Source organism: Eimeria acervulina, genomic scaffold, assembly GCF_000499425.1.
Source record: "Eimeria acervulina Houghton genomic scaffold, Eah_scaff17, whole genome shotgun sequence".
NCBI classification, from domain to species: Eukaryota; Apicomplexa; class Conoidasida; order Eucoccidiorida; family Eimeriidae; genus Eimeria; species Eimeria acervulina.
The window spans coordinates 78,699-103,666 of NW_013550144.1; the positions used below are offsets into that span (position 1 = coordinate 78,699).

The following is a 24,968-nucleotide window of genomic DNA, read 5'->3' on the forward strand; positions in this document are numbered from 1 at the left end:
ATTGGCGACCAAGGATGCACACAGTGCCCGCAACCGGCTCTTAGTGTTGTGGCAAGCAGTGAGCTCCTTGCAACGTCTGCTCCTGGCACATCCATGTTTTCAAGCAGACGAGGTTCCACTCAACAGTCAGAATGCGAAGTTTGCGCCAGCGGATATTATTTCGATGCGGTGTCTATGGGCGGCTGCGTACCGTGCAAGGAAGACTTCTATTGTCCAGGGTTTCAGCTGGGCATGATTGCTTGTAAAGGTCTTTCTATTACAGCGGGAGTGGGAGCCGAGAGTGTACTCCAGTGCAAGTATGTCGCAAAAATTAACACTCGACGACGGCGGTCGGCGCAGCTGCTTGTGTGACAGCGTAGCAGGCATTGGCTTAGCGACTTCGGCCAACGTTTCTTCCCTTTTCTCGTGTTCTTAGTTATGAGTTGCTTTTGTTCGGATGCTCTTTGTGCCAACCAGGTGCCCCAAGGGATACGGTAAAGTTGCCAGCAGAAATCCTCTGGATCTGAGTCTAGCGTGCATGCCATGCCCTGTTAACTACTTCCAGCACATGGACGGCTCAGAGGCCGAATGCATGCCTTGCCCGTCGAATTCCATGACGAAATCTACGAAGTCTTCGAGCATAACGAGTTGCGTTGCTCTTCCGGGATACGGTGCCCTAGAGAACTTGCAAGCTCTATCTCACCGTGTGGAGAGGAGCGACACGGATGACTCTAGCACGAATACGTTTTTGGAGGCAATTGAGCTTGCCAAGGACGTCGAAAAAGCTTATGAATCGCTTTACGCAGAAGACCTTCTTGCTATCAACGTGTTTTGTAAGGAGGATATCAGCTCAGTTCAAGAATATGATATGGCGGAGTTCGTCACCATGCAATATGCTCTATCTTTTGCAGAATGCCAAGCTGCTTGCTTAAAGAATGTCTACTGTACCAGTTTTTCGTTTTCCAAGGAAGACAGATTTCCAACTCACACCAACACTGTTATGAACTACACGGGCATTTACTTCTACTCCTTCTGGCCTTGTCATCTGTACATGTTCGGGTCAGCCGCAGCAGCAGACGTCGAGAATTGGAAAGACACGTGGGAGGGAACTGATGTAAGTCAAAATTTGATTAGTTTGTGGAACGCCTGCTGCTTACCATTCTCCTTAATACCCACATCATTGATAGGTATATGGGAAATCAGTCGATCTGCACCCGTTCTTGTAGTGGCGCGAGCATTCTGACCCCTCTGCCCCGTGCCAAAGAAACACTTTCCTTTGAAGAGCATGCGACTGCTTGCGTTATTGTATGCATGTGCACACGTAGGTGGAGCCAGGCAAGGGAGTAGCGTGTGTCGTGGGCCGGGTCAAGGACGAGCTTACTTGGCAAAGGTTTCGTTACGTGGAGTGCCCACAGAATGCATATTGCCCAGGAGACAAGGACGCCAGCATCTTTGAATGCCAGGATTACGCCGTGACTCTCAGCACGGGGGCATATTCTCGGGAGCATTGTCTATGTGTCCCCGGTCGGGAGCCCGTGGGGCACATGTGCGAACAGTGCAAGCTGGGATTCTACAAGAATGCCACCGAAAATATTGCATGTACGGAGTGCCCACAGTTTTTCACGACCAGCATCACCGCGAGCACAAGTGCGTACGAGTGCACCTGCCAAGCGGGCATGTACATGGCGCCTCCAGGCACTACAGAGGAAACAGAACAGACGGACAAGATTGACCAGCCAGAACAAATGGGACCCACAGAGCAGACGGATGGAGCTTTAGAGCCCCCTTCACCAGCTGCATTAGAACCGGCAGCTCTTCAGACAATTGTCCATGCCAGGTCGATTCGGGAGCTAGGCAGGCATGGAGAAATGGAGCCAGTGTCACCCGGTGGGACGTCGATGTTACAACTAGGGCAATTGCCATGGCTGGAAGAAGAAACTCGAGAACAGCTGGAAAAGGTAGTAGAATTGGGTGTATGCGTGCCCTGCCACACGGGAATGTTTTGTCCGGGCCACTGGAAAGATCCGCCTACAAATTCTACTCACATGCCTCCACAGCAGTGTATTGAGGGATCCAGCGTCCCGCAGTCTACCGTTAATGCAGATTCTGTTGAAAAGTGTCTGTGCCTTGCGGGGTATGCCTATGGACGATCATCGGACGCTGCTGTAACGTCAGATTCATACTTTACTTGTAGCAAGTGCCCTCCTGGCACATACAAGGAATTACAAGAAAACTCTCCTTGCTCTGGCCGTTGTATGAAGGATGCTGAAACGTATCCTGGGGCAATGAGCAAGAGCCAGTGTTTTTGTCAGGTGGGGCGCTATGCCGTCGAGACGGATGACTCTGAAGGCATGTTCAGTTGTGTGGAATGTATTACCGGAGGCGTTTGCGTCGGTGGCTTCAAGCAAAGCGTTATTAAGGCGATTGAGGAAAACCCCAGCTATACGAACATCACCATCGCGGACCACACCACTCCATACCCGCAGAAGGGATGGTTTGCAACTTTCAAGACTAACGCTGATGAACCTTGGAGGCCTAATTGGTTGGCGTTTACAGCGGATTCTTCAAATCAGACTTCTGGTGTTTTCGACTTGACCACTGCTGCTGATGAGAACGGTGGCACTGCCTTTCTCCAAAACACACAGTATGATAGGGTCCCCGACATTCACCCCTGTCCTGTAGACTATAGATGCCATGGCGGCCCGTCAAATGCTTGCGCCGAAGGAGGGTCCGGATACCTTTGTAGCACATGCAAAAGGGGCTACGACATCTCTACCCACGGAGGGGTATGCACCAAATGCCAGCCTATTTGGTTTGAAATCGCCTACCTCATCACGTCGAGGCTTGTTCTCTGCGTCATCGCGTGGCTCATAGCTGCAATCAGCTGCCTTGCCGTACGAAATCCTGCCTGCATCCATCCCATTTTAATCCGGATCTGGTTGTCTAACTTGTTCGTATTTTTTCTTTTCGGCTTCTTCCCTGAAAATAGTGTCTCTGCGTTGGTAGATTGGGCCCCGATGTACAGGGCTATGTTTACATATCCCATCTTTATATTCAACAAATACCCCAAGGTGTTCTGCATTCTCGATGAGTTAGGTTTCCCGTTGGATTTCAAGAAGTCTTGGTATCTCCAGAGATTTGCTCAAATGCTCGTGCCAGTTCTGGATGTGTGCATTACTACGGTGATATGCGGCATTGCGCTGATCCTTTACAAGCTATACAGGCGCTCCAAGATCCAGAGAGTTTCGCTAGTGCTAAGCCATGCTCAGGAAGTCCATGCAAGCGACATTTGGGCGATGCGTACTGTGGAAAAGATAGAAGACATGCGATGCCTTGGGTTGTTCCACTATATCTCTCCTGCTGGGGCGACGCGTTCTCAGAAGATCCTCCGCTTCTTTGGTGACCTAGTTCCAGCCTTCATGGTCATCTGGTTTTGGAATTTGCCATTCCTTGTTATTGAGTGCACTCAGCTCCTGGGGTGTGTTTCAATTGCGTACAAGGATGAACCAGCCATGTACTTCTTGACAGCCCTACCCGAACAAGAATGCTCTCTCAGCGAGCCGTGGTTTGTGGCTGGTGCCATCCTTGGAAGTATCGGCATTTTGGTCTGGGGAATTGGCAGCGTCATCGTCTTCTGCGTATGGATGCTTTACACGGACAACGCTGATAAGTTGGAGGCAAGGTTCCGTTATGGATTTCTTTCCAATGGCTATGAATTTCAGTATCGAGCATGGGAAATGTTCCTAATGGCGCGCAAACTGGCATGCGCCTGTCTCCTAACATTGCAACTCCATATGAGTGCATCGGGAACTCAGGAGGTTTTCAGGAATTCTGTTAACCTCCTGATTGTCACAATGTGCTTAATCATCCAGCTGCTGATTGAGCCTTACGACCGGCGAAGCCACAACCTGACAAACCGGGTGGAGTTTATGGGCCTACTAACCAACGTCATCAATTGTATCATTATTCAGGGAAGTTTCTCCTTCCCAATTTTCAGTTGGCTAGGGCCGCTACCGATTATTTTGTGTGGGTTGTTTCATTTGTACGTCTTATGGAATCTGTTCGTGGAGGCTGGGAGAATGGTGCTCATGCGCCCACATCTGGCAAGGCTGCCGTCGCCTTGGAGGTACTTCAACCTGGTGACTCGCTCACTCGCCAGATTGTATACTCGAGGACATGCCAAGGTCTACTACAACTACATCACCAGTGAGATGGTGCTTGAGGCGGCAGCCAAGTCGCGGGTCTTCCACATTCGCAGGATGATTCAGAGGAAGAAGAAGCTTACGGACTACAGAAAGATCAATTACGAAAACAGAACGTATTTCGTCTCGGCCCTCACTGATTCTCTCTCAAGGTTAGTCATTTCTTGGTGTCAGTTTACTATTCCTGGCGACTGGTTGGACTTTACCATTCGCTATGCGTTCTGCTACTGCTTCTGGATGAGGCATCGAGCTGCCAGCAATCGAGAACCTCTTGACTTGGAAGAGTTCGATGCAATGCGGCCTTCCCTGTTTAACGAGTGCTACGTTGAGACGGAGGATGGAGACGACGACGGTGCTCTAGACCCAGAGACTCAATGCAACGAAGTAGAAGAGGAATTTTTAGACATGCTCGTTGACGACGACGTGTACGATGATAGTCCAATCACTCTCATGGAGTTATACGTAGCAGTGCAGTCCATGCGTTACATTCCAAAAGGGCAGCTTCGCCGACTTCACGTGTGGTACCGCGAGAGGATGGCTGCCGCTAGCAGCTCGGACATGCCCGCACTGCGCAAAGAGAATGAAGAGCTTGAGGCAGAGCTGCAGCAGTTGAGTGAGGTGCTGCGCAACCGTTTTGGCTCGCCAGGAGGAGATACAGTGTCTTTTAACATTCTGGACTTCTTCTTTGCCGTCGAAATATTACACGAAGCTGAGGCAGAGAACTCCCGCATCAGGAGGGATATCGACAAGGAAATCGCCAGCATCATGAATGCCCGTGCAGCCCGTTCGGTGGCAGAACGAGTTCAGATGGAACTAGAAAAGACGGATGGAGAAGAGCTAGAGGACATCCTGAGATCGTTCGATGAGGCCGCGGAGAGGACAACAGAGGCGAAGGCCCGTCTAGAATACCTAGAAGAGGCCGTCGGGGACAGCAAGCGGAAAGTGAAATCGCGCAGGAAGGCGTCTAAGGAGCTTTCGAAAAAGCGTGTGGTTGTGGGATCCAGACGCTTGAGCATAGCGGAGGAACGGAGGCGCATCCTTCGCCCAACCATCTCGAATCTTGATGCTGGTGGCACCCGTAAGTCGTTATCTCCAATCGTGATTGAGAAATTTTCTGGTGGCCGTACCATTTCGCCTGTTGGCTCGGGAGATGGATCTGGGCGTCGGCGCATCAGTGTCAGTGATGCTGACAATGGAAAATCAAGACGTATCTCTCTCTCCCCCTTACCTGGCAGTGCATCTGAAGGAAGGAGGCTAGGGGTGCGCACGTTACAATCCCACAGCATCAGTTCAGATAGCGTTGACAGCTCAGTAAGTGGCCGGAGGACCGTCAGAAGCGCTTCCCGTTCGCTGTCGTCCGACCACCTCTCTTCGGGTGAGGATGAGAATAGAGCACCAAAGAGAACTGCCAGAATGGCTTCTCCTCCTGAACCAGTCGTACCGGCTGAGGGCCAGCCAAGTTTTGGACAGCAAGAGTCTCGGCGCAGGGTAATGCGTGTCGGGAGTTCCGCATCATCAGAATCAACCCAAGCTGGGACAAACGCTGGGGTAACCGAGGCGGCGCCAAAGAGAGCCATTGGAACAACACGCTCACAAAGCTCCGAGCCCCTTGAAGGAACGCACCCATCTGCTGAATCTGAGTCCCCTGCACCCACTGCAAAGCGGTCCATTGGGCTGTTTAAACGGCCACCTGGACCTAAAGAAGACAAACCGTAAACTGTGGAGCATATAAAAATGTTCAACGGGTAAATCATTAAGCACTGCTCCTGCAGATTGAGTCAAGGGTTCAAGGGATACCTCATCGATTGGCAAACAGCACGGCTGGGCTTACAGCTTGGTCAACTGAAGCTTAACGTCTCAAGCAACTGTTGTAATTTTTGTGCAAACTTGTGTCGTTTGGGGAGAAGTGGGCAAGGGACCACTTGAATGTGAAACCCCGCAATAGCCACTGATAAGTGTTTGTTACTGTTTCCCTCTGTAGCGGTTGCACCCCTGGTCAGGCTTGCCGTTGCTCATCGCTAGTGCAGAGTCAGTAAAAAGTCGCATTTGCTTCGTTCATCCAACCTGTACCGAAGGAAACTAGATTTGTTCACTAATGGGTGAAGAGGACTCTTCTTCTCATTTGACCTGCATCTGCCGATGTAGCTCTCTAATCAGGTGCGAAAGTGCAACCCTCGTCATTCCCCTATTACTTTCCAAAGACTCGACTACGCGGAGGCACTGTCTTCTGACAACGACAGTAATACGCCAAATCTCCATACCCAATATACTTTGCGACAAGGGCATGTAGAGTACGACAAAAGATGTGGCTAAGATTTCTCCCTAGCAAAGGACACCTCTTATTTTCATTCTTCGTAAACGACTGCGACTGGTCTGCAGACTTTAGAAACGAATCGAATATTATTACACAACCGAGACTGTGCTGTAGGCGTTGAAAGAACGAATTCGTCTTTAATCTACGTGAGCTGTTGGTTTTCTCTATCACTTTGAAAGAGCTCGGTCCATGGGTTCCTGTTCTCCGCTATGCGGCGTCCCCCCCCGCCCACAACTTGCACACCAGGGGGGGGGGAGGGAGTGGGAATGGAGCGTAGGGGGTGCCGATTTGTGCCGGGATGCAGTACCCCCAGAAAGAAATACCCATTGTAGGACAAACGCAATATTTGCGCATGTGCTCAGTATATTTTAGCTGTGACTCGCTCCAAATACTGAGGCTGCGTCCATCTTCGTGCGTTAGCAACTCACTGAATTTAGTGCTGCAATAACTCCGCCAGCGTGTGGGGCTGTGCAATATCCTCAAGTCCCAGTGTAGCACTATTTCGTCACTCCTCAATTATCCCCCAAGTTTTCGGTATTTCCCGAGCACGGACGCCCTTCCCCCATTGATGACACGCACGAAGCCACTGACTATTCCAATAACAGCTCATTCACTAAGCAGTTCTATTGGCCCTTACGAACCGCAAAATTCCGCACACTGTACTCGAGATGGACTATTCAGCAAACGTGCTGCAAACAGGGGCTTCGCTCGAAGCACGGCAAACGCGAGCTTGCCGTGCAGCACAAGAACCACATTGGAGCTGTGTTTGACCTGTAGGCAACTAAAGGTAGGTAAAGGCGAGGAAATATCGCCGCATATCAAAATTTGGATAACCGGAGGTGGCCTTTAAAGATCGGAGAGGTTGAGACGCGCCGTCACTAGCCGTTGGCGTCTATCCCAATGTCTGAATAAGAACCGTGGTCAAAACTTTTCATTTGGGTCAAACTAATGCAAAAGCTCACTTTTTTCTTATTTTCTTGCGTATGGGTCCTTTTCTTCCTTGCGGCCGTGGGGCCCCCCCCACACAGTAAAGGCCCATTCATTCTCCCTCTCAAGCCTGCATGCACAATTGGTGGCGCTGCATCAACTACCAAATGCTGTTCAGCAGGGAAAAGTTTACAAGTAGAAGCGTTTTGGCTTGATTGCACGCATCTCCCTCCTGAGGTGGTGGGGGAACGTTGGTTTCGAGCTGACGTTATTTCGTTCCAATGCAAGCCGCCGGATGATTATCCAGCAGAGGTGCCCTTAGGCCTTCAGCCTCTTTGGATGCCATGTTTAATAGGTCTGTATATTTGACAGACTTGGGGGGATTTTGCCGGGCTTGAGTGTTTTCCTCCTCTGGTGTTTTGCGGTTCGGCGGCCCATGAGGCAGCCACACTTTTCGATATTTTTCCGTCGTTAAGGAGGTCGTCCCCTCTTGTCGAGTACCGTTGCATCTCTGGGATGCTGGCATAGCTAGTTGCCTGGAGAGAATACACATTACGAACGGCCCGTGAGACGTTTACTCGCAAATCCAACACGTTTCGAGACGGCGGTTGTTGAAATGAGGACACTTAACAAAGCCACATAAAAAGGCCTGCTGTCGTCCAGGCTCTGAGGCGAGAGAAAAGGCAGATGCTGGTGGCGCCGCTAGGGGCGTGCAGCAGGCTCCGGGGGGGGCCTCGGCAGCAATGCTGGCTCACGAGGGAGGGCTTGCTGCCCCCGAAGAGAAATCCAACACCCATTCAAGTGATCATCAGAGCTCGGATAAAGAGGGAGAAGGGCAACAGCAAACCCCACAACAACACAAGCTGACCACCCATTCAAGTGATCATCAGAGCTCGGACAAAGAGGGGGATGGGCATCAACCGACCCAGGGGCAGCCGAAGCCCAACTCCCAGTCAAGTGATCATCACGGGTTGGACAAAGAGGGGGATGGGCACCAGCAGAACGAACAGCAGGAGAATCCCCAGGCAGAGCAGAAGGACTCACCCTGTCTCCCAGCATACTGTGAGGTGTCAGATCAAGGTACCCGCGGCCCTGAGGCTCGGCGACGACGGCGTTTAGGGTCGTCTTCTCCCGGCCCTGAGGTTCATGCCCCTGAATCAACGGCGAAGCGAAAGCGTACCCCAAGCCGTCGGGTGGTGGAGGCAGCTGAATCCGCCCTGCTTCTGGAGGAGGTTATGGCTAGCGAGGGCCTGGCAGCGCGCGCTGGCCCAAACAATCCTCCCCATTTCACCGCTGATTGCCCTCATGCATCTTCAGATGTTGCCCCATTTTCTTACGGGGAGACATACAGAGATTCTGGTGGCTGCTTTGATGATATCGTGGCGAGCGGGGCCGCCTTGAGTGGGGCCCTGCGTGAGCAGCAACAGCAGACAGTTTCATCAGAAATGTACAAAGCTCTAGGCCTAGAGGGAGCTGCAAAGGGTTGGGAACCACAGACAGGGAACCGGAAGACTGTCGACCGCAGAGGAGCGCAGCGGCTAATGACAGATTTAGCTGAAGAGGTTCCTGTCTGCCGACGCCCCCGTAAGGAATACAGCTGCACACTGTAGGACTGAAATATAACAGAGCCCTTCTTCTTGGGGGGTCGTATTTTGCAGACGAGTCCAAAAGCACAATGTTTGCGTATCCAACCATTTCTCTCTGTTATCATCGAATGTTTCTTGTGTCGAAGGATGCCCGTTTCATTGGTGCACATGATGGGTTTGATTATTGCTGCGTCTCCATATGGAGATGGGTGCCAGTAGCACTGGGTAGATATTCGTGCACCATATGTGTACATATGTGGGCGGAAGAGCTGCCGTCTAGCTCTCGTTCGTTTCTGTCGTTTGTTCTATTGATGCGGGACTCAGTATTTGGGGCAGTGGAGCCCAGAGACCTTCTGGGGTTTGGCGTTCCTCTTAGAGAGGTCCTGCGCACTCAAGAGCAACAACGCAAGAAGCAGGAGAAACAGCAGCCGCACCGGGAAAGAGGAACATTAGGGGAGGCGAATGCGGAGCATGAAAGGCAGCCATGTGGTCAGGTACCAGAGCAACAGCAGCAGCAAGAAGGCGAGGCTCCGTCGTTTGTAGTTGATGTGGCGGTGGTGGGTGCCGGGGTTGCAGGGCTGGCAGCTGCTGCTTACCTCCGGAGGTGCGGAGCGTCTGTAGTTGTATTTGAGGGACGCCATCGGGTAGGGGGACGCACTTTCTCTTCTGTGATGCCGGAAAGAGTACTACCCGACGGCCGCAAAGTCGAACGTAAGTGCTCTTCCTGCCTGCCTTCGGGCTGCGGCCTCTCATATTTTTGGGATTTGCTGGGTTTGAAGGGCTGAAACGCAGCCCATCGCCTTGGCGGTCAGCTGAACTGCATTCTTATGGTGGTGTAGGTCGTTCTTTTTGGTGTGTTCTTGCCTTCCCACACTGCTCCTGATTCACGTTTTTTGCATCTCTCCCTGTGCAGGTTCTAGTCGTATCTGCTTTCTCCCCTCCTAGCAGGCAAAACCCCGCATAACCCTTGTATTTGGTCGCTTGTAGGTATGGCTCCGCTTTCTGTTCCTACGCAGGTATTGTGATTGATCTCGGCGCCTCTTACATGCACTGTGTAACAGCACACCCGAAGGAGAGCGGGGGTGCGCCCGATTGCCGTTGGCGCAGGGAACCATCTCGATCTGTCAGTGGCATTGCGGCTGTGCTGCAGCCGTTAGTGGCAGATGTGGCTGGGAAGCAGAACTGGGAGTCGACGCTGTTTGCAAGGTGGGTTAGTGATGGGCTTTCCTCCTTTGTTTAGGACTACGTCAGAACCGCTGCTTTTTCTCTCTCCTTGTAGCTCATCTGCTGCGTTATGGGAAGGACATCTAATGCGTTGTTTGGTGGATGCAACATTCGTGAGGGAAACATGAGGCGTTTCGGGGCGTAGACGGCATAGCTTCATTTTCTAGGAGGGCATCAGGCTTAGCATGAAGTTGTACGTCACAAGGCCTGAACTCCCATATTGTGTGCGTTGTGGGGTGCTGTTGTAGTTGGAGAGACGAGGCTTCGGGGAAAGAAATACCTCTCCTTTCTGTATTAAAGGTGCATCAACTCCTTGATAGGCTACGCGAAAGAACGGCTGCAAAGCTTTTGCACTTGCCACCGCCCCTCACAGAAACAGGGGGACCAGGGCCCCCCGCTGCATCCCTGCCCAATACCATTCCCGCCGCAGAGTTTCTCTCCCCTCCCCTGGATCAGATACTACTTGCTGCCCTAGAGAGAAGACGATCTGCCAGTAAGCGCAGCAATGAGAGTGCGGGGGCCGCAGCATCGGAGGCCGTCAAAGACCCGACCCACGGGCGTCATTCAAGCGTTTCTGCCGATCAGGAGGGAATCCAGAAGCAGGAAGAGACCGACATCCCCGTTGGTGGTTTGGATGGCGAAGAGACGAAGGACCGCAGCAACCAGACAGCTAATTGTGCTGCTTTGCAAACGGGCGACAGCGAGTGCGACGTGGGAGAAGAGGACAGCGCCCATGAGCAACACGACACAACCGATCCATGCTGTCAGTGGGCCACATGCTCAAAAGAGAGTGGCCTTCGCAGACAGAACAGAAACATATCGAACTCCCGGTTTTCGCCATACTATCCCTTGGGAGAGGCGTTCGTCCGCAGAGCCATCAGGGCCTATGGAGGATGTCCTTTGTGCTGCACAGGGGCTTGTGGTGGAGCCTTGCGGCGGGCTGACCAGAGGCATGGAGTTTTTGGAGACTCAGCACAGGGGAATAGTGACAGTTGCAAAACTGAGGGTTTGTGGGGTTCGCCTGCCCCTCTTGTTCAGCCGGGAGGTTGCGCAAAGTCCTGGGGAACACCCGTTGGTGATGTTGGAACTACCGACGGAGAGCTGACGCACTCTGGAGGGGCCTTGCAAACTGACTCGGCGGGGGAGGCGGGAGATTCAGCCCTTTGCGGCTTGAGCCGCAGCCAATCGCATACAGGGGATCTCACCACGGGTGCAAACGATGCAAGTAAGATGGACTCTCCTCTGCAGCAACAGCTATCCAGGAAGGATTTGGCGAAGAAGCAGTCTGGTGTTTGCACCAGAACCCGAGGCAACACCTCCCATACCAGCAGCACAAGCAGTGGACAGCAACTCTTTAAGGGCAACCGCCCGAAGAAGAGCAACGCAACGGCAGGGGCGCAGGCGCATACTCGGCTTGTCCCTCCTTTGTCTCTGCATGACAACAGAGGCTTCCGTCGGTCTGCGTGGGATGCCCTTCAGACTTCTTTGTGCGAAATATTGGCGGAGGCTGAGGCAGATGATGGGGTGCAGGCCGGCGGCGCAGGCAGCAGAGAAGGCATTAATAAGGATTGCCGCGCTATCAGGCCCCGTAAGCCTCCTCCTCTTACTCCTGCAGAGGCTCGCATGCTGCTGGTTGTTTTGCAGTCTAAATTGGGGTACGTGGGTGACCTTAGAGAGCTACCTTTGTCTGCAGTGAAAAATTATCCTTACGAAGTTGCTGGGGTAGAAGCAGCAGTTCGAGAGGAGCTGCTTACCCCACAGTTGGGGCCCCCGCCGGTGCCTCTAGCTGTGCCGCCAGCTCCCAGCATGCAACGACTTCGCATGCAGCAGGCTGCGCTAGAAACATCCCTGCAGCAGGAACAGAATGTGCATGTGTATCCTTTTTCGGCGTCCTCTGCCAATTCTGCTGACAAACTTGTGGTGAATGGCTGGGGGTGGTTACCTTTGTTCTTGTGTCTACAAGTTTCCCCCTTTGTCGTAACGGAAGCCACTGTACAGTCAATAAGTGTGAAGGATCGTCGCCGCCATACTCTAGAGTGCGCAGACCTTACTTCTGCTGGCCCCACGGAAACGTCGCGCTCTTCCCTTGGTGAAAAGGACGGCTCTTCTGGAGACGGCGGTTGGGACACACCGGATGAGGATGAGGCTGGTGGAGGCGGGAGTCTTCTTGCGGATACCCATCCAGTACGCCTTCGGATCGAAGTCAACCGTCGCCTCCGCCATAGTGCCTCGCATGGACTCCCGCAAGCGGAGAAACAAAATGAACCGCCAACACACATTTGGTAGGTGGCTGTTGTTTTCCTATTGCCTTCCATGCGTTCTCAGTTTGTTTTACGTTTAAACAACAGTGCGATGTGCTGCTTCGCAATGCGGGTTCGTGCGTGCTGCACTGCGATTTACCCATCGGCGTTACTACCTCAAGGATAGGAGTCCACGGTTCCCTGGGGGCCTAGCAGAAGTAGCCGTTACCAAAGCAAAGCCATGAGCGTTTCCCCTCATTGAGTTTCTCTTGCAGGGCCCATGCCAAGTATTGCGTAGTGGCTGTCCCATTGGCACAGCTTGCACAAGCACCTTTGCCGTGCACGCGAGTGCCAGCTGGTGAAGAAAAGCTCCCACCAACTCTTGGCCTCATTGACTTTTCGCCTCCCCTGGGGATGGACAGGCGCCGCGCTCTTGCGCGGTACAGGATGGGGTGCCACAATAAGGTGAGCACTGCTACTGCCCTGCGTTGGTGTGCCATGGCCCACTAGCCAACCGCCAGCGGTAGACGCCGCTTCAAGCAGGCAACGACCCCGCAAGCTGACTTAGCGTCTGCGCCGCCATGGTTGCAATAGTCAGATGATCTCTGGGCTAATCTGGGCTAATCTTTTTAAAACAATAGAAAAGAACCACTGAATCGGCTTTTCAGCTGGGGAGTGACTCAGGTCTGTGTCCCTCGTGGCAAATCTTTTTCATGACACCAGATGGGGGTTTGAGGCTGCCTTGACCTCTGCGTGAGTTCAGGTGGTCATCCGGTGGCACCCAGACGACGTTTTCTGGCATGGACAGGGCCTGCAATTGAACTGCCTTGATCAGAAGTTTCAATTCCTGAACCTCCACGCCTATGGGAAACCAGGGTGCCTTCTTGCACACTGCTTCCCCCCATTTTCCATTGGGTATGGGGGTCTTCACACCGACCAAGAGGTGCGCCAGCTCGCTGCAGAGAATGTAGCCCTTCTTTTTTTCGTTTTTTTGCATGCGGAACTCCTCCTTTTTCCATGATTGGCCGCCGTTTACACTGCTGCTTGTAATGTTGGAGGTTGCGACAAAGCCAGGAAGTCCATAGAGGAGCAGCTGCGTATTAGCCGCCAGTATTGTTTCTCTGGCTGCGCAGGTGGTAGCTGAAGTGCTGGCACTACTACAGCAAATGTTTGGCATCTCTGACGCCTCTTTTCCCCGACCAGTTGATTTTGTTGTTTCACGGTGGGACGAAGACTGTTTTTCTCGAGGCTCGTATTCCACCCCGGTGCGTTGCATATTCCATTCCTTACAGTGCATCGTTACCTCATGCATTCAATTCTCACGATGCTTCCTCTACGCATGCGTGTGCAAGTGGCACGGGAAAGAAAGGTACCAGCACCAGGCTGCCAAAAAGACAGGCCACAGGCAAGGCAGATATCTGGGGTGACGGGCTGCTGCGGCCGTCTGTGTTCCGGCCTTTGCAGGGGGTGAACGCGTACGATAACGACCTCGACATTATGAGGGCTCCCCATCCAGCGCATGATCCTCGTGTACTGTTTTGTGGAGAGCATCTTAGCAAGGCCTATTTTCAGTGTGTTGATGGTGCATTTGATACGGGTATGCTGCAAGGAACCAGCAGCTTAATCATAGTTTTTGTTGTCCCTGTTGCTTTGAGGATCAAGAGCATAGGAGGTCTATGGGGCAGACTTGTTAAGAACTTGCACTAGATGGGGGTTGCCCGCCATATCGATTTCCTGGCAATGTTTCTTTGTTGCCTGTTCACGGATAAATTCAGCCTCTTGCAGCGCTAATTACGTAGTATTTTGAATACAATCCGTGCAATCCAACGGCTTAACACGCCCCTGTTTAGAACGGCGTCGCAGTTGGACGACATTGTTTAAATTGCTTATTATTTCTGTTGGTTTTCATGTGTTTGGGTTGCAGGTCTGCGTGCTGGGGAGGCTGTTGCTCACGAGTGTCTGCAACTCCCGCTTCCCCCCAGAGAAGATGGAAGAAATTTTGCATTGGATTGCTTTTGCCTGCCTCCAGTGTCAGCTCCATCTGTTCCTCAACCCCTTGACAGCGGCGAGGTTAATCAGGCCCAGAGGGCAAATAATGCCAGTGGGGACGAACAACATTTTAATGCACCATCGAGAACCTCTGGGGACGACTCGTGCCAGCAAATATCACAAGATGTGCTGCCGCAGTGCCCGTTCTCGGGATTTCCTATGCCACCACTACCCCGCGTGCTGCGGGGTCATTACTTAACAGATCAGTCAGACTTAGGTCTAACAGACGCAGAGGGGGAAAGCTGGGCAGATGCGGGAAGCGGTCGGCGCAACCCCCAGACCTGTGAGTCCGAGCGGAGGTCCCCACAGGTTGCGGCAGCTGAAGAGTATTTTATTTTTCATTGCCTGTCCTTCATAAGAAGGGGCAGTGAGAGGCTCCTTAAGGGGCTGGCTGAGAAGGGTGAGGACGTCCAGACTAGCGGCTCCCGCGTAGAGCAGCTTCCCGTTGACGATGTTTTCTTCGAGGGAGAGCCGGTTTTTGATGCGAGTACAACACGGTCATCGGGAGATGGGGACAACGAAGCTTCAAAGGGTGCGCCTCCTCCGGTGCCGCCAGTACAGATTTTATCAGGGGCCGCACTCAGCTTCTTACAGCGCCTGCCTACGGCTGCTCAGCGCCTTTTTTACAGGACTTTTCTTGCGGAATTCCCCTTGTCAAGTGGTGCCGCACAGCGGGAACCAAAGGGAAAGCACACCTCGCCAGAGCAGGAGCCGCAGGATAGCAAGCATGAAGGGCCAGACGACCAAGAACAGCTTCAATTTCCTCTTCTATCTGACTTCCTTGACGCCCTCCTCCTCACCACGAGCAGCACTGGCAGTAATGAGCATAGCCAAGATGCTACTCCCAACGAGACGGTACTCTTGTTGTCCCAGACGTTTGCTCGCCGTCTCAAGCGTGGGTATGGCGGCAAGGCCTTAGACATGGAGGCTTTCTTGTTGTTTTTGGCGAAGAAGAACAGCCTGATCCGAGATGTAGTGCTCAGCCCTATACGCGCCCTGGCGCATGCATTCCCGCGAAGCAGTGAAGGAGGAGGACCGCTGAGCAAGACTGAAATCTCGGAGATGTCTTCGGCACCATCAGCATCATTGGAGCGATTCGTAAAGGAATTAATGCTGCCCGCTCTCCCGGCGCATGCACGAAACACAAGGCCTCCTCGAATGGCGGCTGTCTCGGTGGGCGTGTTGCTGATGGAGAGCCTTGAGAGGCTTTGTGCTGCAATCCCACCAGCCAGCAAAGAGCAACTGAAAAAGAGAGCCACCGTCGTAGAAGATTTGGTGCTGAAGAATCTCGCAAACAGCCAGTTTGTTTCAGCCATTGGCAGCAGCGGGATGACTGGCGAAGGGCCACGAAGAGCAGAGGGAGCCGAGCCATCGGATACCTTGCAGCATGAGCAATTATGCTGGCTTTGCCGAGGCGAAGGGGATTTGTTGCTGTGCGATGGTCTGCCACCAGTTGCTACATCTTCAGGCGCAACTGTTGGAAGCGACTCCTCCGACTTGAGCCCCTCAGCAGCTGCTCCAAGGCCGTGTCGCCATGTGTTCCACATTGGGTGTGCATTTCCCCCACCGACCCCAGCAGAACTACAGCCAAATGCCCACTGGAGCTGTCCACTGTGTAAAGCAAAGGCTTTCAGAGAATGCCAGAAAAGTCAGCACTGTGGATCAGACCGGCGCCAACAAGATGGAGAAAACGCGCAGGAGCAGCGTCGTCTGCAAAATGGCAATGGACAACAGGAACCCGCAGAGCAGTCAGCGGGCAGTGCTGGTGTGAACGGCGTTGACGGGCTCACGAAGAATAGAGAATTTGGCGGGGATATGCTGCATTACATCGTGGAGTCGGTGGAGCGCCTAGCAGAGCAAGGAACCGAGGAGAGGACTGCGCGCCAGGCCCAACGACAGCTGGCAGCGTGTGAAGATTTGCAGATGGCTGCACTAAAGCGGCTGTTCGTTGACAAAGCTCGAAGCCTTCTTGCTCGGACTAGGCAACTGTGCAGGCGATTGGAAGACCTGCAAACTATGAGGACGAAGTCTTGGGCGGCAGCGAACCGCAGAAAGCTGCGCATGCGCTCGAGAGCTGCCTGCCGTGAACATCTGAACCAGGAGGCTTCAGAATCTATGGAGCACTCAGATGTGAGAGTACAGAACCTTTCCAAACACAAGCAAGTGCCACCTGCGGCCAGGCGTGCAATTCATTCATGCTCACCCTCAAAAAGCAGAGGGTCTTCGGGGCAGGGAACGCAGGCGAATAGGGACGGGGGCACTGCCGATGCCACCGGGCAGCGTGACAGCCACGCATCAACAACTGGCACCTCTGCAACAGGCAGAGAAGGACAGCCTTCTCAGTCTGGAGGGGACGAGGAGCTCACTCGCCGCACGCGCGCCTCTGCAGTTGCTGAAAAGCCTGCAGGTCATGATGCAGCTACAGGAATCACCGAAGCTGATTCAGATCGCGCGCCGACGGCCATGCCAGCCTCGGAGCAAATGCAAGCTGACCGCGCTGATTCGGGGGAGAAAGACGAAGATGAGCCTTCATCGGGGGAAGAAGCAGATCGTTCTATGGATCCTTTTGCTGTTGCTGCGCAGACACCCAGATTTGCCAAAGCCCTGAGCTTGCTGTCTCACGTCCAAGCAACGGATGACTCCGCCTTGCCCCTGAGCGTCTCAGTGTTGCAGCACTTGCATCATTCTGCACGTGGCTGCTGTTGTAACCGAAAGAGTGAGCTTTCCCGTGAAGAAGCGCGACAGGGCGACGGAGGCTGCTGCAGCGCGGACAGAAAAGGCTTGTGCAGCTGCAAAGCTGAAGCTGCATTAAAGGACGGCCACTGCCTATGTGTACGATCGGCTCGCATGGATGCAGTGGCTGCTCTTAGAGGTCTTCTGGTGTTTGGGAAGCACAAACGTACGGCTGCAGCCCGGCGGAGACGCCGTTTTAGCTGTCTGGCACCTCACGTTAGCTCGACACAAGCAGAAATAGAGGCCCTCTATCAAGGTGAACCGGCGTGGATGAGTCGGCTTGTAAGACCCTCGAGGAGGCGGCGGCCTCAACAACTCCGCACAGCATCTAGAGACGTAGTGGATGCAAAGGCTTCCAGCATGCAGCATTCTCGTCAGCAAGCTTCGCTGCACGCGGCGAGGCTTCAGGCTCATCAGAGCTACAGGCAACCGAATACGAGTCCACGCCAAGAGAATGCTGCCGACGCGCAGCAGCGTATTGCTGAAGCTCTCCATCATAAAGAAGCGGGGGCACCAAGCACCGCAGCAGCATCTGCACTTGAGGAGTCCCAGGGGCCCCTTGGTGCGCAGCTGCCTTCTCCCATTTCGGCGCAGTATTTTGCTCCTCCAGTCTCGTCTGCTGCGTCGCAAGGGAGGCAACCGGCGGCAAGCGCCGCTGCCCTTCGCTCACTCTGGCAACTACTACAGGCCCTACGGGAGCAACAGCAACAGCAGCAGCAGCGGCAGCAGGAATACTGGCAAACCGGAAGAGTCAGTGGCATTCCAACGCCTCAACCGCTTTTGCAGCACCAGTTGCAACAGCAGCTACAGCTGCAACAGCAACTGCAGTTGCAGCAGCAACTGCAACTTCGCCTACAACAGCAACTGCAAGAGCAGCTCCAGCAACAGGTGCAACAGCAGCTGCTGCACCAGGAGCGATCTGCACCAGCGTTGCGATCTTCACAGGGGAGATGGCCGCCACCAGCAGTCAGCGGTGGTGAAGGAAATCCTGGATTAGTGGAGCAGCGTGCGCTACTTCGTACTACCCAACCACAGGCTACATCCGTTCCTCAAGCTGTTGCAACTCCAGGAATAGAACAGCAACTGGAGCGCCAGCTGCAGGAGCTGCTAAGACGGCAGCGATTCCAGGCTTCTTTAAGGGGCTTGCAACAGCCGTCGGGAGGAGTGCCGCCAATTCAGCAGCCAGCAAGCAGTAGCCAACCGCAAGGACCGCTGCAACAGCAACTTCTGCCGGACAGAGTGCAACAAGCGCAGCAGGGTGAGTCCGAGCAGCAACGCTTGAGGGAACGTTTGCTCCGTTTACAGCAGTTACAAAGGCAACTTCTTCTTCTGCAAGGACGGCAGCGAACTGATTCTTCTGGTGAAGGCCAGGCATGACCGTAAATCTCTGTCAGTGCATGGTTGCGAGACATGCACACTTTTTATCGCCGACTATTCCTTCTGCGTGTTTCGCCACCCAAAGGGGTAGAGACTGCTCTTGCGACATCTCCCGCCCAATCGCTACAGGCTGTATATATCAGAGATGGTTTACCTCGGCCGGTTTCTTCGGAGGGCTTGACATGCCTGCTGAACTCATGCCTACTGAAGGTGGCGCAGGTGTACCCGAAGCTGCAGCCTGCACAGTTTTTGTTTTGTGACCATGTTGTAGCTTCGTTACGTTTATGTTTGGGAGTTTATTCTTCATCATAGGTGAGGCAACACCGTTAAGCTTTGTTGAGGCTTTCTTTGAAACTCGTCAGGTTGTTTCCACCATCTCCCTTCTCGTGTACAAAAGCAGTCAGAGGCCGTATGCTCATATTATAGGCGCTGACGCCTCATAGTGTGTGCGAATTTTCGGTACGGCCCCTTATTATGATATTCTTTGGATTTTGCCGCCTTAGCGGAAGCAGGCCTTTGAGCCTGTCGGCATCCGTGCCGTTTGCTGCACCGAGTTATTCACTGCAGCATCAACCGTTTCACCTTCAACCTTTAAGTGCGAGTACACAGCTATACCACTAAGTTCTATTCTGCTGAATCTTAGTTTCTAGCTTATCTCGCTGAAGCACAAATGACGGTAAGAGAAGTGCCAATCGACAGGCACAATTTCCTAGAGGGCTACAGCGCATCTCTTCAACACTGCACCACGTATTTAATACTATTGGCAGTGCTCTAAAGTGTGCAGTTGTAGCACCTGCAGTGGCTGGGAAGACCGTTCGACATCGGTCTCTTCGTACCCCTCATCGGCGATGAAAGTAAACAAACCAGATTTGCTTCTCTACAATTGGAGGCTTTCGTGTGAGTCATGCATACTTCTTGCGTATGTAACGCATAGTGGTATCGAGCAGTGCCCTCTAAGGAAACCTTCAAAATATGCTTAAACGCAGGTATCATTGTGGACCCCTGCCGCACTACAAATGCTTTTCAACCCTGTGTTCATATCCTGTGTTCATATCCAAAGCCACCACAGCAACAGTGGTTACGAGACCCCCCAATTCAACTTGCCAGCGAACACTTAGGGAGGAGCAGGTGCATGCATTATACATAATTTGAGAATGTTCATGTTCATGCATTTGCTCAGCTTCTCATGGTTACCCTGTTGCTTAGAGGCCAATCCGAACAACAGAGCAGCGTAGAGGGTAAAAGGAGGAGCTCCGTACAACTTTTTTCCAGTTGTTTCACTCGACTAACACATGAAGTAGAAAGTAATGAAGGGAATATAAGTCACTAATAACATTCTGGGAGAAGAAACTATTCGAGTTGGTATACTACTACCTTGCAGGCGGCAGTGAATGTGTACATGACGCATGCTTCGCAAAATGGATGTTCATTGAGGGCGTAGCTTAGCAGATAAACAGACCTTTATGAATCCGTTGAAAGGGGGACAGAGACCTAAGCAAACATTCACACTGGCTAACTGGCTAGCCGACGAGCTATCTAGCAAGCTAGCTCGATAGTTAGTTTGCCGTTATAGCGAGTGTTTTCTGCAGGTTTGCGGTGTATGTACAGTCGCTTGCGCAGATTTAAAATCCCAATTAAGTAGGCTACATCCTTTCGGCCAAAAACCTCGAGAAGGCTTTATTACAAACAGAAAGTAATTCTCTTGTTGCTTCCTCAGCAACAAACAAGAAACATAAATCGGGTGGCTGCGCGGAACGCCACAGGTTCTTGTGTGCATAAAAAAAGAGAAAAAACAAAACAAATCAAGGACAGAACAAACAACCTGTTCTCCCGCAGCTGCAGGACTGCAACTCACTCCGTGCAATTGCTTCTGCTGCAGCTAGCTACGGCTAGGTGCAGCAGCCGCTAGCTACAGCTAGCGACAGCAGCAGCTAGCTAAACCTAGCTGCGCAGTACCTCAAATGCTCCCCTAGAAGCCAAGCTCCTCTAGCCACTGCAGACGCACAGAGCAGCAGCAACAGCAGCAGCAGCAACAACAGCAACTGAAGCCGCAGCAGCATAGATGATGTGAAACTAATTATTGTCGGGAAGAACGAAAGTACTTTGTTGATGGTGCTTCTGCCGGTGCTGTTGCTGCTGCTATTGTTGCTGCTGCTGGTGGTTTTGTTGTAATTGTTGGTATTGCTGCTATTCTGTCTGCTGCAGCCTGTTGGAGTGTGTGCGACTTCAGGTGTATATGCACCTGCTTGACTATGGCCTTTTTGTTGCCGGAGATGTAAATACAACTGTCTCCTTCCCAGACAGGACAATTGCAAAGAATACGAAGCTCATCAACGAAAGCCTGCAAGCAAATACAAAAAAATAAATAAAATAACGCGAATAAAGATTAAATATACTTTCCTCCTTTAACATCAACATCTGTCTCCGTTTCTGTCTGTCTCCTTTTTAATTATATTTTGTATACATTTAATATATTCTTGTCTTTCTGTCTGTATATGCACACATATATATACATATATATTATGCATATTTGCTATTATTATTGATCTCCCACCACTACTAGTTTCTACTAATTAATTAATTAATTAAATAATTAAATAAATAATTAATTAATTATTGATATATTTCTTTTATTGTTTTGTCTCACTTGTCTATTACCGCTGACTTTACGTACGACGGTTTGCAGTTTGTTTTTTTTTAATCCCCAAACAAAATACACCGGAATATTTCCTGATGCTGCAAGCAGACACACGAAACGCAATCATACCTCTTGCTGCTGATCCTGCTGCTGCTGGCTCGGCTGCTGCTGCTGCTGCTGCTGTTGCTGCTGCTGCTGTTGGTGGCTCTGCTGCTGCTGGATCTGCTGCTTCTGCGGGGGATGATGCTGGTGATGGTGCTCCTGGTGCTGCTACCCCTGTATCCACTTTTCTACTGCTGTTTCTGTTCACGCTGTTGCCGCTGCTGCTGCTACTGCTGTTGCTGCTGCTACTGCTGCTGCTGCTGCTGCAGACCTGTGCGGTGTACTTTGAAAGGGATTTTTGTGTTTAAATTTCGCTGGCGAATTTGCGCCCCCCAAAATATCTCCTTTCCAATCAAACCACTCAGCATGGTGCTGTTAACGCTGCTGCTGCTGCTGCTGTTGCTGTTGTTGCTGCTGCTGCTGTTGTTGCTGCTGCTGCTGTCCGTGCTGCTTATGCTACGGCTGGCGTAAGTGGTGTAGCTGCTAGTGCCCGTGCTACAGCAGCTGCTGGTGCTGCTGTTGTATCTACTGCTGCAGGCGGCGTCAGCTGCAGCAAAACTTCTGCTGGCGCGCCCAGGCTGGTTGGTTGCGAAACCGCTCAAAGGAAGTGTTCCCTTAAATCCGTAGGAACACTCAAAAATTGATTTAACACTGCTTCTGCTGCTGCTGGTGGTGCTGCTGCTGTTACTGCTGCTGCTGTTGCTGCGGCTTCTCCTGCTGCTGCCGGTGACCCCGCAGGCGACTGCCGCTGCTGCGCGAACATCGCTGGCTGCAGCAACAGCAGAATTGACTGCAGCTGCTGCAGTGAAAGGGGAAATGTACGTGCAGATGTGCTGCTGCTGCTGCTGCTGGTAGCAGCAGCAGCAGATCCCGCTGCTTTTTAGGAATAAGAACCGAGGAAGTCGCGCGGGGATACCACAACGGAGCATCATTGAGGTGTACGTACACCCCACAGAGGCGCAGTTGGCACCCAGGGGAGAGGTGGCTTCGTTCCTAACGGCGATGCTGCTGCTGCTACTGCTGTATTTGCTGTTGCAGTTGCTGCCAGTACAGAAGCTGCTGCTCCTCCCGCGCAGCCTCAACCTGATGGTGGTAGCAGCAGCAGCAGCAACAGCAGCAGCAACAGCAGCAGCAACAGCAGTTGCTGCTGCTGTTGTCGCCGTTGCTGCTGCTGTTGCTGCTTCAGCAACAGCTGCCTCGAAGTTGTCTGCTGCTTCTCGCTGCAGCTATGTTGAGGTGTAGCGGCGCTGCAGAGAAAAAATAACTAGGGAAGTTCGGGAATACAGCAATAAAAATAGTTAGGAAGACGTTGTTTAGACTTCATTGGAGAGAGGACTACAGAGAAGCTGAGGCAGCAACTTAAAGCAGCAGCAGCAGCAGCTGCTGCTGCTGCTGTTGCTGATGCTGCTGCATGCGAGTTCGTGCTGGGCATTCAGCACATAGCGCTGCAGCAGCAAGATTCTGCTACTTTTTTGTGTCTGTTTGTAGTATTTTATTCCTTTAATTTTACATAATTTAGTCATTGGGTTGTTCAGGGCTCACGCCAGGCGGCTGTTGCTGCTGCTACAGCTGCAGCTGCTGCTTCCACTATCCCGGATTTCGTGCTACAGCAGCAGCAGCAGCAGCAGTGGCAGCAGCGACTGAAGCAGCAGCACCAGTAGCAACAGCAGCAGCAGCAGGAGCACTCGCAGCGGGGCCTCCACTGGTGCTTTCCGCTGTCCATTTCGTGGCTCGAGCTGCCCGCTCCCCCCCACTAAGCAGCAGCAGCAGCAGCAGCAGCAGCGGCGCATGCAACAGCCGCAGCAGCAGTATGGACTCCCAGGCATTCAGAGTCTTCCCGACTCGTGGAGATCGTAGCAGCGGCAGCAGCAGCAACAGGTGACACTGAGTGCTGCATCGCAGGTACTATTAGTAGTAGCAGCAGCAGCAGCAGCAGCAGCAAGAGCAAGAAGAGCTGCAAAATGCAGTTGTCCCGCCGCTGGTTTCTAGCGGCGGGCTGCTGGCTAATGGCGTGTTTAGTTGCCCCTGGTGCTCTTCGAGTTGCTGCTGCTGTTGCTGCTGCTGCGACTCCAGTGAATACTTTTTTGCCTGAGGCTTCCTTGGGCGCAGGAGGGCTAGCAATTAGCAGCAACTGCAGCAGCGGCGGGAGCAGCAGCAGCAGCAGCAGCATGCCGCGGGCAGCAACAAATGCAGCAGCATCAGCAGCAGCAGCTGCTGCTGCTCTTGCTGCTGTTGCTACGGGCACACTGAGTTTAAGCCCTAATGAGTCCTGGCAGTCAGCAGCAGCAACAACAAATGTGGCGCCTGGAGGGAGGGAGAATTTGCTGAAGGCCTTAGGCGTTGCTGCAGCACCAGCATCATCAACAGCAGCAGCAGCCGCAGCAGCAGCGGGCAGCTACGTTGGGGCAACTCGCTCTCGTCTTGCTGCTGCTGAAGGCCTCTGGCGACGGAGAGCGGCAGTGCGTCGTTTGCAGCAGCAGCAGCAGAAGCAGCAGCAGCAAGTGCATCAGGGCGTGCGTTTCCATTCGATGCAGCAGCAGCAGCAGCAGCAGCAGCAGTCGGCCCGCGCTAGTTTATTTGCACGACGTCTTCCTGCTAGCCTTTTCGGGTGTATGTACACAAGGGGGCTCTTTGCTGCTGCTGCTGCAGCAGCAGCAAAACAGAAACCGGCGTTGCCGCTGGGGCCCCTCTGGACTAAACGGCTGCAGCAGCAACAAATGCAAATGAAAAGAATTGTAGGCGGCAACAACAGCAACATAAGCAGCAGCAACAGCATCAGCAGCAGCAGGTTACTAATAATTATAAGAAGTAGTGTTAGGTTGTATATTATTATTATTATTTGCTGTTTCCCTTCTCGCCTCGCCCTGCACCCCCTTTGATACTCGTTTTTTTGCTGCTGCTGCTGCTGCATCACTGCTGTTTCTGCACCTGCTGCTGCTGCATCTGCTTTTGCACCTGCTGCTGCTATTGCTGCTGTATCACTGCTGCTTCTGCACCTGCTGTTCCTGCACTTGCCGCTGCTGTTGCACCTGATGGTGCTGCATCACTGGCGTTTCTGCACCTGCTGCTGCTGCGCCTGCTGCACCTGCTTCTGCTGCTGCTGCTGCTGCTGCTGCTTCTGCAGGATGCTGGTGGGGGTGGAGACTGTTTGTTTTTGTCTGTTGCTTTGGCTTTACGCGAAGAAGGAAGTAATGTCGATGCCCAACGACTGAGAGATATTGCTGCACTTAAGGTGGCGGGGCTAGCGGAGAGTATGCTGCATTTATATATTTAACTGCATTAAATATTAAATTTAGTCTTCATTTTCTTAATAATAATTCAACTCTTTAATCTATTAGGGTATTGTTGTAAGAAGAGATTTTGCTTTTTTTCGTTTGCTGCTGCAGCAGTCCAAAGCAGTGTCTTTGATTCTCTCTTTATCATTGCCTCTTGCTGTCTCTCTCTTTGTTTTTCTCTGTCTCTCTGTCTCTCTGTCTCTCTGTCTCTCTGTCTCTCTCTCTCTCTGTCTCTCTCTCTCTCTGTCTCTCTCTCTCTCTGTCTCTCTCTGTCTCTGTCTCTCTCTCTCTCTCTCTCTCTCTCTCTCTCTCTGTCTCTCTC

The 24,968-nt window shown here is 52.5% G+C and overlaps 3 protein-coding genes across 3 annotated transcripts in view; all 3 read left to right on the top strand.

Annotated features, from left to right (window-relative positions):
• The window catches only part of EAH_00004570 (cysteine repeat modular protein, putative), a gene marked incomplete at both ends in the record, with an annotated part of 31,107 nt that extends 25,210 nt beyond the window's left edge, over nucleotides 1–5,897 (top strand). The window contains 2 exons of the mRNA XM_013396905.1: nucleotides 457–1,093; nucleotides 1,305–5,897. Of these exons, the coding sequence (XP_013252359.1) occupies nucleotides 457–1,093; nucleotides 1,305–5,897 (5,230 nt within the window). The remainder of the gene's footprint in view (nucleotides 1–456; nucleotides 1,094–1,304) is intronic.
• Nucleotides 5,898–8,165: 2,268 nt separating this feature from the next.
• On the top strand, nucleotides 8,166–18,631 carry EAH_00004580 (amine oxidase, flavin-containing domain-containing protein, putative; the record flags this gene model as incomplete). The annotated part of the gene is made up of 9 exons (XM_013396906.1): nucleotides 8,166–9,006; nucleotides 9,333–9,719; nucleotides 10,025–10,214; nucleotides 10,481–12,514; nucleotides 12,748–12,937; nucleotides 13,236–13,415; nucleotides 13,606–13,737; nucleotides 13,937–14,069; nucleotides 14,397–18,631. 9 exons carry the CDS (start codon nucleotides 8,166–8,168, stop codon nucleotides 18,629–18,631), a joined length of 8,322 nt encoding a protein of 2,773 aa, XP_013252360.1.
• Nucleotides 18,632–23,332: 4,701 nt separating this feature from the next.
• Nucleotides 23,333–24,968, top strand: part of EAH_00004590 (hypothetical protein, conserved) — a gene marked incomplete at both ends in the record, with an annotated part of 5,234 nt that continues 3,598 nt past the window's right edge. The window contains 2 exons of the mRNA XM_013396907.1: nucleotides 23,333–24,106; nucleotides 24,496–24,622. Coding sequence (XP_013252361.1) covers nucleotides 23,333–24,106; nucleotides 24,496–24,622 — 901 coding nt within the window. The remainder of the gene's footprint in view (nucleotides 24,107–24,495; nucleotides 24,623–24,968) is intronic.